General features: G+C 46.7%; 1 protein-coding gene across 1 annotated transcript in view; it reads left to right on the forward strand.

Annotated features, from left to right (window-relative positions):
* SPMIP11 (sperm microtubule inner protein 11) overlaps window positions 1-12,199 on the forward strand; it is a 32,707-nt gene extending 20,508 nt beyond the window's left edge. Inside the window, exons 2-4 of the mRNA XM_005570719.4 lie at window positions 4,715-4,837; window positions 11,105-11,249; window positions 12,014-12,199. Of these exons, the coding sequence (XP_005570776.2) occupies window positions 4,715-4,837; window positions 11,105-11,249; window positions 12,014-12,062 (317 nt within the window). The 3' untranslated portion in view covers window positions 12,063-12,199. The remainder of the gene's footprint in view (window positions 1-4,714; window positions 4,838-11,104; window positions 11,250-12,013) is intronic.
* The last annotated feature ends 319 nt before the right edge of the window (window positions 12,200-12,518 follow it).

Raw genomic sequence — 12,518 nt, forward strand, 5'->3', positions numbered from 1 at the left:
CAGGCCACTTTTTCCACAAGGGTTTAGCCTTTCTGCACTGGTCTTCCCCACTGGGACTGATCTAATCCACTGGCAGTCACCCACCAAGTTCCAGGCCTCTGCTCCCCCATTCTGGCCATAGGAAATGATATTACACATTTTAGTAGAGCTGAGGGAGGCAGGGTTCTGCCTGTGGATCAAGGCAATGATACCATGTCACCCACCTAACTCAAGGCTGCTCCAGGTGAGCAGACACCCTTGACAGGACCCCCACTGAGCTGTACACAGGGGAGCCTATCAAAGGCTGGTTTGAACAGTCTATGTTTCCCCTTAGTCCTTTGTCTTTCCTGGGAAGCCTGATGATGTTACAATGGTGGTTAAGAACATGGGCTCTGGAGTCAAACTACTTGGGTTAAACTCATGTCCCTACCATATGCTAGTTATGTAACTTGGGAAAATTACTAAACTTTTCTGCCCTTGTTTCCTCTTTGGGAAATAATAATGGCACCTACATTATAGAGTTGTGCCAAGCACATTCACTAGCTATTTTTATTGTTATTATCTCTAGAAAATTCCGTGTACTCCACTTTACATCAGCAATCTGCAACCAGCGCTAAGTCCTGCTGTTGTCTCATGCCCCATCTACTTCTCACGTTCAGAATTCTGAACAAGTGCACCACTTCAAGGAAGATATTTTTGGACATAGAGCCAAAGGAACTGCTTCCATATGGAAAACATGCCTTGAGGATTGGTCTGCTTTCCTGGGCTCATGCTTCTGTCCACTTCCTCCCAAAGCACTGACAATTTATTTGTATCAGGGAAGATGATAAGTGCAAATTAGCCTTCCAAACACACTTCAGCCCATTTCAGTACATCTTAATGTTCCATCCACCTTTAAGAGACTAATGCCTAACATTTGATTTGACCTCCTAGACAGGAGTCATGAGTCATTTTTTCTGTTTGTTTTTTTTTTTGTTTTGTTTTTTGTTTTTTGAGACATGGTCTTGCTCTGTCACCCAGGCTGGGGTGCAGTGGCACAATTATAGCCCACTGCACCCTCAACCTCCTGAACTTCAGCGATCTTCCCACCTCAGCCTCCTGAGTAGCTAGGACCACAGGCTCATCCCACCACACCTCAGTCTCCCAAAGTGCTGGGATTATAGGCATTAGCCACCATGCCTGGCTGCAAATACCCTAATCTAGAAGGTAGATTTCTGGGAGGCACAAAAGTAGACTCATTCTAAAAATTGTTCAATCTGAAAACATTGTGGCCAATCAGCCCCAATTGCAACAAACAGAGGCAATGGGCAAAGTAGTGAATAACTAAGATTGTGTGACCACCCCGAGTCACAGGGAAGCTTGTAATACTGAGAAATCTGCACCATTAATTTGGAGGGATGGAAGATCCACTTAAGTACTTTTATATCACCCTAGATGCCCTTCATAGTCTATTCAAAGCATTAAAGGTGGTTTTATGGCAACCCCCAATTTGTGGCCCAGTTCTAGAAGCTATTTAGGGTACTTCATATCTACTTACCAGCAAAGACCATGCAGAGCATGGCGTTAACTGGATGGATGAAGGACCTCTGTTGTATCACCCACCGACAGAATAATTGATTCATCTACCTTACCACATTGGAGTTTGGTTATAAAGAGCTCATTGCATCCCTCTACCCAGAACATGCCCTTTCCCAGTAGCTGTGGCATGATTCTTTCCAAGCCCTGCCCCCTTCACCCCAGGTACCTTCCAAACCTTGGCAGCTTGGGGAAGTTATGGATTACCAAGAATATCTCCCAGCTTGCCAAAAATGGATGCAAGGTATATGCCAATTGGTGCTTGATTCCAAAGGAAGGTATCCAGGTGAGTGATACTGTCCAGCACACCTCCAAGCACACACTGACCATTCATATGGGAAGCCGAGACCCTGCTGCTTGGACACGTTGAGATGATAGAGAACATCATCTGCCTGTACCCTTGGCAATCAGCCTGAGGCCTCAGGAACAGACAGAGTTCCTAACTGTCACCTGAGCTCAGACCAATAATTATTCTCAGTCTAGCTCCCACTGGCCATTAGGAATATGCTTGTTCTTTCTCCTCAGTCTATTTCTATTTGTCCAAGGACATCCTGCCACCCCTACCTTGCCCAAATTCAAATACCAAGCTCAATAATACTGCTTCCAGGAAATGGCCTCATTGCTATAACCTGTAATGAAGTACAAATCAGCCCTGTGGTGCAGTGCAGGCTTCCAGAACTCTATATGCTAACCAAGGCTTCAGTGCTGTTGCTTCTCCAAGTCCTCAACTGTACAGGGAGGGGATTCAAGCTGTTCCCCACTCTAGTGGTACCATTATTTCAGATAGCGAATGTTAAAGGAGATTTAATTGGAGGGCAAACGAGAGAGACGAGGGACAGAGATGATGAATGAGTGAGGCCGAGGCAGGAAGAAAAGAAAAAAGCAGGAGCTGGGGAGGAACTCCAGAAGGGGCATCGCCACCCTCCACCAGAGATTAGTCAGCAATTCTCGACAATTTCCAAAGAGAATGGTAAACTGATCCAGTTCCTGACAGGCATCCATAATCACAAAACATAAAAATTTGAGGAATGGGATGACTTCTGCTCCAGGAATACAGAATGGAGTCACTGAAAATGTCAGATGCAGAGGTGGATTTTTTTTTCTTTTCCTTTTTTTTGGAGACGGAGTTTCACTCTTGTCTCCCAGGCTGGAGTGTAGTGGCATCATCTTGGCTCACTGGAACCTCCACCTCCTGGATTCAAGCGATTCTCTTCCCTTAGCCACCGGGGTAGCTGGGACTACAGGCGTGCACCACTACTCCCAGCTAATTTTTGTATTTTTCATAGAGGCAGGGTTTCACCGTGTTGCCCAGGCTGGTCTCAAACTCCTGATCTCAGGTGATCCACCCACTTTGGCCTCCCAAAGTGCTGGGATTACAGGCATGAGCCACTGTGCCCAGCCAAGAGCTGGATTTTACTCTGCATTTGAGACTGGCTGGAGGAGATAGGGAAAAGGGCCTAGCGCCTTTTTGGCTTGCGTGACAGAATGGATGGAACAGCCAAGAGACAGAAATCTTGAAGCTACCCTAAACAGCTCTCCTTTTCTCACTCCCTCACCAAGTCTTGCTCTTCTGCATCTTAAATTTTTCTCAAACTCATCCTCCCTTGTTCAGGAGTCTGAGATGCAAGCCAAATCTAGCCTATTTAAGCAGAATATGAATGGATTTTTTAAAATTTTGGCTGGGTACAGTGGTTCACACCTGTAATCCCAGTACTTTGGGAGGTGGAGGCAGATGGATCATGAGGTCAGGAGTTCGAGACCAGCCTGGCCAATATGGTGAAATCCCGTCTCTACTAAAAATACAAAAATTAGCCAGGTGTGGTGGCACACGCCTGTAGTCCCAGTTACTTGGGAGGCTGAGGCAGGAGAATTGCTTGAACCCAGGAGGCAGAGGTTGCAGTGAGCCAAGATCGGGCCACTGCACTCCAGCCTGGGTGACAGAGTGAGACTCCGTCTAAAAGAAAGAAAAACTATATGTATGTGGAGCTGGATGCAGTGGCTCATATCTGTAGTCCCAGAACTTTGGGACGCTAAGGAGGGAAGATCGCTTGAGCCCAGGAGTTTAAGGCTTCAATGAGCTACGATTACACCACTGTACTCCAGCCTGCATGGCAGAGGGAGACCCTCTTAAAATACATAAATAAATAAAAAGAGAAAGAAAATAAGAAAATATTGGGAAGCATATAAAAGCTGCAGTAGGAATGGAAAACTACACATGATGGACGGTAATCAGAAACAATGCTCAGAATCATGCCATAGACCTGATCTGGCACAGACACTACTGCATTCAATGCTGTAGTGGGCACTACTGGCACCAAGGATGCTGGGTCCTGAATACTGCTGCTGGAAACAGGATGCAGCTTCATTGCTGTCACCTCCTGTCACTAGCAGATAACTTTATATGGCCACTGCTTCCTTGCAACCTTTGATTCAAAATCTGAAGCAGATGTGTTTGATTGGCCTAGCCAAATTTCTTTGTCCATATCCTTGCTGAAAGAGAGGTTGAGTAAGGAAGAACTCATCTATTCAGCCTCTATTGTGAGATACAGGTTTTGCTTCATAGGGAGTGATTCCCAAACATAACGAAAGCTAGATAGCCACTACACTGCACTACCTTACCAGCCCCATCTCCTGTCCTTCTCCTCTTCACCCAGCACTCCAGGCTCCAAACCAAATAGCCCTCTGATGCCTCTCTAATGCTTCTAAACACTTGCCATTCTGCTGTCTGAAATGCTCTTCCTGATTCTACTGTAACCCACCTCCTTCTTTTCCTCCAAGACTTAGCTCAAACATAACTTCCACTATTAGACCATTTGAAGTTCTGCAAATATGCCAATCCCAGGAAAGGAATGTCTACCCAGATAAGGGCCTTTTTCACTTGCACTAACCCTAAGTACGTGTCCAATATCCTGATTCCAGAAGTTGGCCGCTTAAAACCCAGGAGTCAGGCGGGAGCCAGAGAGTGGTAAGGGAGGTCTTGTGATCACTGCGTTCTCCCTCCCTCCCCTCTGTCACAGCCATGGTGATTGGATTCCTGAGAACTGGATGTGAATGGCTAGGAGAGATGCCTGCCATGCACCTGGTTAGCATGGAGACCAGGGAATCAGAGAATCAAATAGTCATTTGCCAAGTACTCAGAACAAGTCTACTCTCATTTCAGACCAGAAGGAATCAGAGCCTACTAGGCTTCCCCCCATTATCTCAAAAGATGGGAATTATTCCGTGCACCAGAATAGCCACACAAGATACCACGAAGCTGTCCGGAAGGTGTTGTTGAAGACATGTAAGTACCTTGGGGTGGGCATCATGCTAGGAGAAAAAAAGATATGTCTGAGTTCCTAAAGAATGGCTGGGATGAGGCCGGGTTTGATGGCTCATGTCGGTAATCCTAGCACTTTGGGAGGCCAAGGCGGGCAGATCACAAGGTCAGGAGTTCAAGACCAGCCTGGCCAACATAGTGAAACCCCATCTCTACTAAAAATACAAAAATTAGCCAGGCATGGTGGTGCACGCCTGCAGTCTCAGCTACTCAAGAGGCTGAGGCAGGAGAATCACTTGAAGCCAGGAGTTGGAGGTTGCAGTGAGCCGAGATCGTGCCACTGCACTCTAGCTTGGGCAACAGAGTGGTGAGACTTCGTCTCAAAAAAAAATAATAATAAAAAAGAATGGCTAGGATGTGGTTGGGTATGGTTATCTGGCAGGAAAAAAAAAAAAAAAAAGAGCCAAGAGGAGAGAGACTGAGAGGAAGAGGGAGAAAGTAGACTTGGTGGGATAAGCATGATAAAATAAATTTTTTTTTTTTTCTTTTTTTTTTTTTTTTGAGGCAGAGTCTTGCTCTGTCACCCAGGCTGGAGTGCAGTGGCGCCATCTCAGCTCACTGCAACCTCTGTCTCCCAGGTTCAAGTGATTCTCTTGCCTCAGCCTCCCGAGTAGCTGAGATTACAGGTGTCTGCCACCATACCCAGCTAATTTTTGTATTTTTAGTAGTGACGGGGTTTCACCATGTTGTCCAGGTTGGTCTCAAACGCCTGACCTCAGATGATCCACCCATTTGGGCCTCCCAAAGTGCCGGGATTACAGGCGTGAGCCACCATGCCCATCAATAAAATGAAATTTGAATTAGACTTAGAAGCAGAAGATCCAGCCGGGCGCGGTGGCTCAAGTCTGTAATCCCAGTACTTTGGGAGGCCGAGACGGGCGGATCACGAGGTCAGGAGATCAAGACCATCCTGGCTAACACAGTGAAACCCCGTCTCTACTAAAAAAATACAAAAACTAGCCGGGCAAGATGGTGGGCGCCTGTAGTCCCAGCTACTCGGGAAGCAGAGGCAGGAGAATGGCGTAAACCCGGGAGGCGGAGCTTGCAGTGAGCTGAGATCCGGCCACTGCACTCCAGCCTGGGCAACAGAGGGAGACTCCATCTCAAAAAAAAAAAAAAGAAGCAGAAGATCCATGTTTGAGTCCTAGTTCTGCCTCTTTTTTGATGTCTCACCTTTTCTTTTCTTGGAAACAGGATCTCATTCTGTCACCCAGGCTGGAGTGCAGTGGCACAATCATAGCTCACTGCAGCCTCGAACTCCTAGGCTCAAGTGATCTTCTTGCCTCAGCCTCCTGAGTAGCTGGGACTACAGGCATGCACCACCAAGCTTGGCTAATTTTTTAAAACCATTTTTGTAGAGAGGGAGTCATGCTATGTTGTCCAGGCTGGCATCAAACTCCCAGGCTCAAGTGATCCTCCTACCTTGGCCTCCCACAGTGCTGGGATTACAGGTGTGAGCCACCACACCCAGCCCATTTACCCTTTATTGACCTACTCCTTCATCGGTTTTGCTGTTGTTGTTGTTTTGAGGCAGATTCTCACTCTATCGTCTAGGCTGTAGTGCAGTGGTGCAATCTTGGCTCACTGCAAACTCCGCCTCCCTTGTTCAAGTTATTCTTGTGCCTTAGCCTCCCGAGTAGCTGGGACTACAGGAGTGCGCCACCACGCCTGGCTAATTTTTGCATTTTTAGTAGAGATGGGTTTTCACCATGTTGGCCAGGCTGGTCTCAAACTCCTGATCTCAGGTGATCCATCTCCCTCGGCCTCCCAAAGTACTGGGATTACAGGCGTGAGCCACCACTTCGGGCCCCTCATTGGTTTAAAGGCAGGATGTTGAGGAGAGAAAATGCCTGATCTATTGTTTTACTAATCTTTCAAAATTGTTGGGGCCGGGCACGGTGGCTCACGCCTGTAATCCCAGCACTTTGGGAAGCCGAGGCGGGCGGATCACAAGGTCAGGAGATCGAGACCATCCTGGCTAACACTGTGAAACCCCGTCTCTACTAAAAATGCAAAAAATTAGCCGGGCGAGGCGGCAGGCGCCTGTAGTCCCAGCTACTCGGGAGGCTGAGGCAGGAGAATGGTGTGAACCCGGGAGGCGGAGCTTGCAGTGAGCTGAGATCGCGCCACTGCACTCCAGCCTGGGCGACTAAGCGAGACTCTGTCTCAAAAAAAAAAAAAAATATTGTTGGGAGAAAAAAAGTAAAAATGAAACCATTGTATATTATCATGCATTATCCCTTTGAGGAATAGTAAGCACCAGCTTTGGCATTTTATTGAACCGGGTTTAAACTGCAAACGAATTCTGTGACTTTAGGCAAGTTCCTTTAACCACAATCTCTCTGAACCATCTGGAAATCGGAATAATACTTTTTAGCACTATTGTGAAGAGAGAACATGTACATTTTAAAAAGCATGTAGCCAGCCTGGGCAACATGGTGAAATCCCATCTATAAAACATACAGCCAGGCACGGTGGCTCATGCCTGTAATCCCAGCACTTTAGGAAGACGAAGCGGGCGGATCACTTGAGGTCAGAAGTTCAAGACCAGCCTGTCCAACGTGGCGAAACCCCGTCTCAACTAAAAATACAAAAAAAATGTTAGCTGGGCATAGTGGCAGGCACCTGTAATCCCAGATACTTGGTAGGCTGAGGCAGGAGAATCACTTGAACCCAAGAGGCAGAGGTTGCAGTGAGCCAAGATGGTGCCATTGCCCTCCAACCTGGATGACACAGTGAGACTCCGTCTCAAAAAAAAAAAAAAAAATTCGCGGGGCGTGGTGGTGCTCGCCTGTAGTCCCAGCTATTCAGGAGGCTGAGGTGGGAGAATCACTTAAGCCTGGCAGGTCAAGGCTGCCATGAGTTGTGATAGCGCTACTGCACTCCAGCCTGGGTGACAGAGCAAGACCCTGTCTCAAAAAAAAAAAAAAACCAAAAACTAGAAAGCATGTAGGACATCAAAACATGATGTAGGCTGATAAAAAATAAAAATAAAAATAAACATCACATAGTGTATGATGCCATTTATATAAAATCTTTTTTTTTTAAAGACAGGGTCTCACTCTGTTGCCCAGGCTGAGTACAATGGGGCAATTATAGCTCACTACGGTCTCAAACTCCTGGGCTCAAGTGATCCTCCCACCTCAGCCTCCCGAGTAGCTGAGACTACAGGCGTGTGCCACTATGCCAGCTTTCTTCTTTTTCTTTTTTTTTTTTTAGACACAAGGTCTGGCTATTTTGCCCAGGCTGGTCTTGAACTCCCGGGCACTCCCAGGCACAGCAGTCCTCCCGCCTCAGCCCCACAAAGTGCTGGAATTATAGGTGTGAGCCACCACACCAGGCCTTACAACATTCTTATATGACATTCTTATATAACATTCTTATATAACACTCTTATAACATTCTTTTTTTTTTGAGACGGAATCTTGCTCTGTCACCCAGGCTGGAGTGCAATGGCACGATCTCAGGTCACTGCAACCTCTGCCCTCTTGGTTCAAGCGATTCTCCTGTCTCAGTATTCTGAGTAGCTGGAATTACAGGCACCCGCCACCAAGCCCGGGTAATTTTTGTATTTTTAGTAGAGATGGGGTTTCACAATATTGGTCAGGCTGGTCTTGAACTCCTGACCTCAGGTGATCCACCTGCCTCGGCCTCCCAAAGTGCTGGGATTACAGGCGTGAGCCACCGCATCTGGCTCTTATAACATTCTTAAAATGACAAGATTACAGAAATGAAGAAGAGATCACTGATTTCCAAAGCGGGACAGTGGGAGAGGGTGGTTATAAAATGCCAGCTCCAGGATGGGTGGTGATGGAACTATTCTGTATCAATGTATTCAATATATTAATATCATGTTGTGGTAGTGTACTATAGTTTTGTAAGCTGTAACCATTGTAGGGAAGAGTAAAGGGTACACATGATTTCCCTGTTTTTGTTTTTTTTTTTAAATAGAGACAGGGTCTTGCTATGTTGCCCAGGCTGATCTTGAACTCCTGGGCTCAAGTGATTCTCCCAAAGTGCTGGGATTACAGGCATGAGCCATTGCACCTGGTTTCCCCGTACTATTCGTTACAACTGTATGTGAACCTATAATTATAACAAAATTAAAGTTTAAAACCTAAAATACTTTCAGAAATCAAAACAGGCACATGTGGAAAGAGGGGTAATAAGTTATTTCTAACAGCAAAACTTTAATATTTTTCCATTTTAATTTTTTTGAGACAGAATCTTGCTCTGTTGCCCAGGGTGGAATGCAGTGGCACAATCACGGCTCACTGCAGCCTCAACAACCTCCCAGGCTCAAACGAACCTTCCCACCTCAGCCTCCTGAGTAGCTGGTTTTACAGGCGTGCACCATCCCACTGGACTAATTTTTGTATTTTTTGTAGAAATGGGGTTTCAACACGTTGCCTGGTCTGGTCTGGAAGTCCTGGGCTCGAGTGATCCATCTGCCTCTTAAAGTGCTGGGATGGCCAGGCGCGGTGGCTCACGGCGGTGGCTCACGCCTATAATCCCAGCACTTTGGGAGGCTGAGGGGGGCGGATCACGAGGTCAGGAGATGGAGACTATCCTGGCGAACACGGTGAAACCCTGTCTCTACTGAAAATACAAAAAAATTAGCCAGGTGTGGTAGCAGGCCCTGTAGTCCCAGCTACTCGGGAGGCCGAGGCAGGAGAATGGCGTTAACCCGGGAGGCGGCGGAGCTTGCAGTGAGCGGAGATCGCGCCACTGAGCTCCAGCCTGGGCGACAGAGCAAGACTCCGTCTCAAAAAAAATAAAAAAATAAAAAATAAATAAAGTGCTGGGATTACAGGTGAGCCACTGCACGTGGCCTCTAATAGCAAAACTTAATAGCTTACTATTAATTAATAGGAAAATAAGCCAAAAAATGTAACATCTACTCAATGAATTATTAGAGATTTAAAAAAAATTATTATAAACACTGTATAGCAATCCAGAATATTAGGCTATAATTCTAAGTTTTAAAAATAAACAAATTTTATACTGGTAGAATTAGACTTATCCAAATAAATAGTAAAAGTACTTTTTTTCTTTCTTTTTCTTTTTTTTTTTTGAGACAGAGTCTCGCTCTGTCACCCTGGCTGGAGTGCAGTGGCACGATCTCAGCTCACTGCAACCTCCGTCTCTCAGGTGTAAGCAATTCTCCTGCCTCAGCCTGCCAAGTAGCTGGGATTATAGGCACCCACCACGATGCCCTGCTAATTTTTGTATTTTTGGTAGAGATGGGGTTTCATCACGTTGGCCAGGCTGGTCTCAAACTCCTGACCTCAAGTGATCCACCTGCCACGGCCTCCAAAAGTGCTGGGATTACAGGCATGAGCCACCTCACCCAGCCAAAAGTACTTTTTTTTTTTTTTTTTTTTGAGACAGAGTTTTGCTCTTATTGCCCCAGTTGGAGTGCAATGGCGCAATCTTGGCTCACCGCAACCTCTGCCTCCTAGGTTCAAGTGATTCTCCTGCCTCAGCCTCCCGAGTAGCTGGGATTACAGGCATGTACCACCACGCACGACTAATTTTTTTTTTTTTTTAAGTAGAGACGGGGTTTCTCCATGTTGGTCAGGTTGGTCTCGAACTCCCGACCTCAGGTGATCTGCCTGCCTCGGCCTCCCAAAGTGCTCAGATTACAGGTGTGAGCCACCACGCCCAGCCCAAAGTACTTTTTCAGACAGCATCAGAGTCTGATATTATTACAAAAATTTAAGAATATTTAATACTACATCTAGAACATAATAGACACTAGATAAATGACATCTATTAACAGCATCTAAACATGAGGTAGTATTAGTTAGGTTTCAGAGAATTACTTGGAGTGAGCAAAGGAAGCCATTTTTTCCAAGAGGAGGGAAGAGAATGAGGATGATTAAGCCAAGAAAAAAGAAAAATAATAGATCAGTGGACCCCATCTTACACATTTCCCTCGTGGGTTGACCACCTGTTTTTCTACCATCTTAGCACTTGGGGAAAACTCTCTTGGAGATGGGCTTACTAGCAGCAGGAAGAAGCAAGACTGATTCATTTGACCATGAAGGATGTGAGATGCTGGAATCCGGAAGTGAAGCAGGGTGTGGTAACCACACTCTCAGGACCTCTCAGCACCTGGTCAGGCCGAGCAGTTGCTGGGCTGGGCTGGGCTATTGCTGCCCTGAGGCAGAAAAGTGAGCCGAGAACTTGAAGGAATTAGATAACCTGCCCTTCCCCTCACCCATTCAGTTCCCAATCAGGTCTTCAGAATCCCCTTGACTGATGCTCAGAACTTCAGCTTCTGGCAGTCCCATGATCCAGGAGTGCGTCCAGAGGAAACCATGCCATGGATCCGGAGCCCACGCCACTGTCTCATAAAAAGCGCAATGACCAGGTTAGGCTGGGAGGGGCATAAGGGTGGGGAGGTCAAAGACAGTACTCCTTCCCTTTACTTCGGTCTTAGAGACTATTTCATCTCTGGTCAGTTAGGGAATTAGGAGAGATTTGAGTCTTACCAGAGAAAACTGGCCCCAGAATTTGGGCCATGATGGCATTAAAAGGAGTTAAAGATTTGTCTGTGTCTTTGTGTTCCTCTTTGTGGGTGTGACTTCTGAGCTGGTGCAAAACAAGTGTCCATAGTATTCCTGTGGCAGTCCAATGCTGCTTTCATCGCTACCTCTCCACCTCTCAAATCACCATCCATTGGCAGTAGCCCCACTTTTTCATCACTACCCCTACTCATTCTGCCCTGAGGCGGTTTGGGGAGCTATTTATTTATTTATTTATTTATTTATTTATTTATTTATTTACTGATAGAGACGGAGTCTAGCTCTCACCCAGGCTGGAGTGCAGTGGCGCGATCTCAGCTCACTGCATCCTCTGCCGCCCAGGTTCAAGCAATTCTCCTGAATCAGCTCCTGAGTAGCTGGGATTATAGGCACCCACCACCGCGACCGGCTAATTTTTGTATTTTTAGTAGAGACGAGGTTTCACCATCTCGGCCAGGCTGGTCTTGAACTCCTAACCTTGTGATCCACCTGCCAGGGCCTCCCAAAGTGGTGTGAGCCACTGCGCCCAGCCTCTTAGGAGCTATTTTTAAGGATCTCCTGCTTTCCAGCCTGGCCTGGCTGAATCTCTCTCTGAATCTCTTCTTTCCAGGTTCATGGATCACTCTATTCTCAATGACAGAACCTTCAGTCTGTATTAAGAAGATATGGCTGCAGAAAGACAAGAGGAATTGTGGCAAGAGTGCAAAGGGGGGGAAAGAAGGAGGTTTCCCAGTTCCGATGGCTAACTAATGGGAGGAGGATATGGAGAAAGCAGAGTAAACAGATTGGACTAAAAGTTGCTTGTGTGCACGGCGGGAGCTGTGGGGTCAGGGTGGGAGTGATTCCAGTGTCCAGGTTGTTGTGAGAGCTGGTGTGTGGGAGATTCCTGAATGAGCCAGACCTTAGAGTGAGAAGTCTGTGAGGGGCCAAGGCACTGGAAAGCACCACAGGCCTCATGCGTGGCAGGGGTCACACACAAATCTGGGAAGGCATATACTGGAGCTCATGATGCTGAAAGGCCTTGAGTAGTCACACTCTCTGAAGTTACTACAGCTTCTCCTTAGCAGGGAAAAGCCACAGGAAGTCCTCTGACCACAGATGAGAGGCCCACGGAG

The sequence above is a fragment of the Macaca fascicularis genome, chromosome 11 (assembly GCF_037993035.2).
Source record: "Macaca fascicularis isolate 582-1 chromosome 11, T2T-MFA8v1.1".
Lineage (NCBI taxonomy): Eukaryota > Metazoa > Chordata > Mammalia > Primates > Cercopithecidae > Macaca > Macaca fascicularis.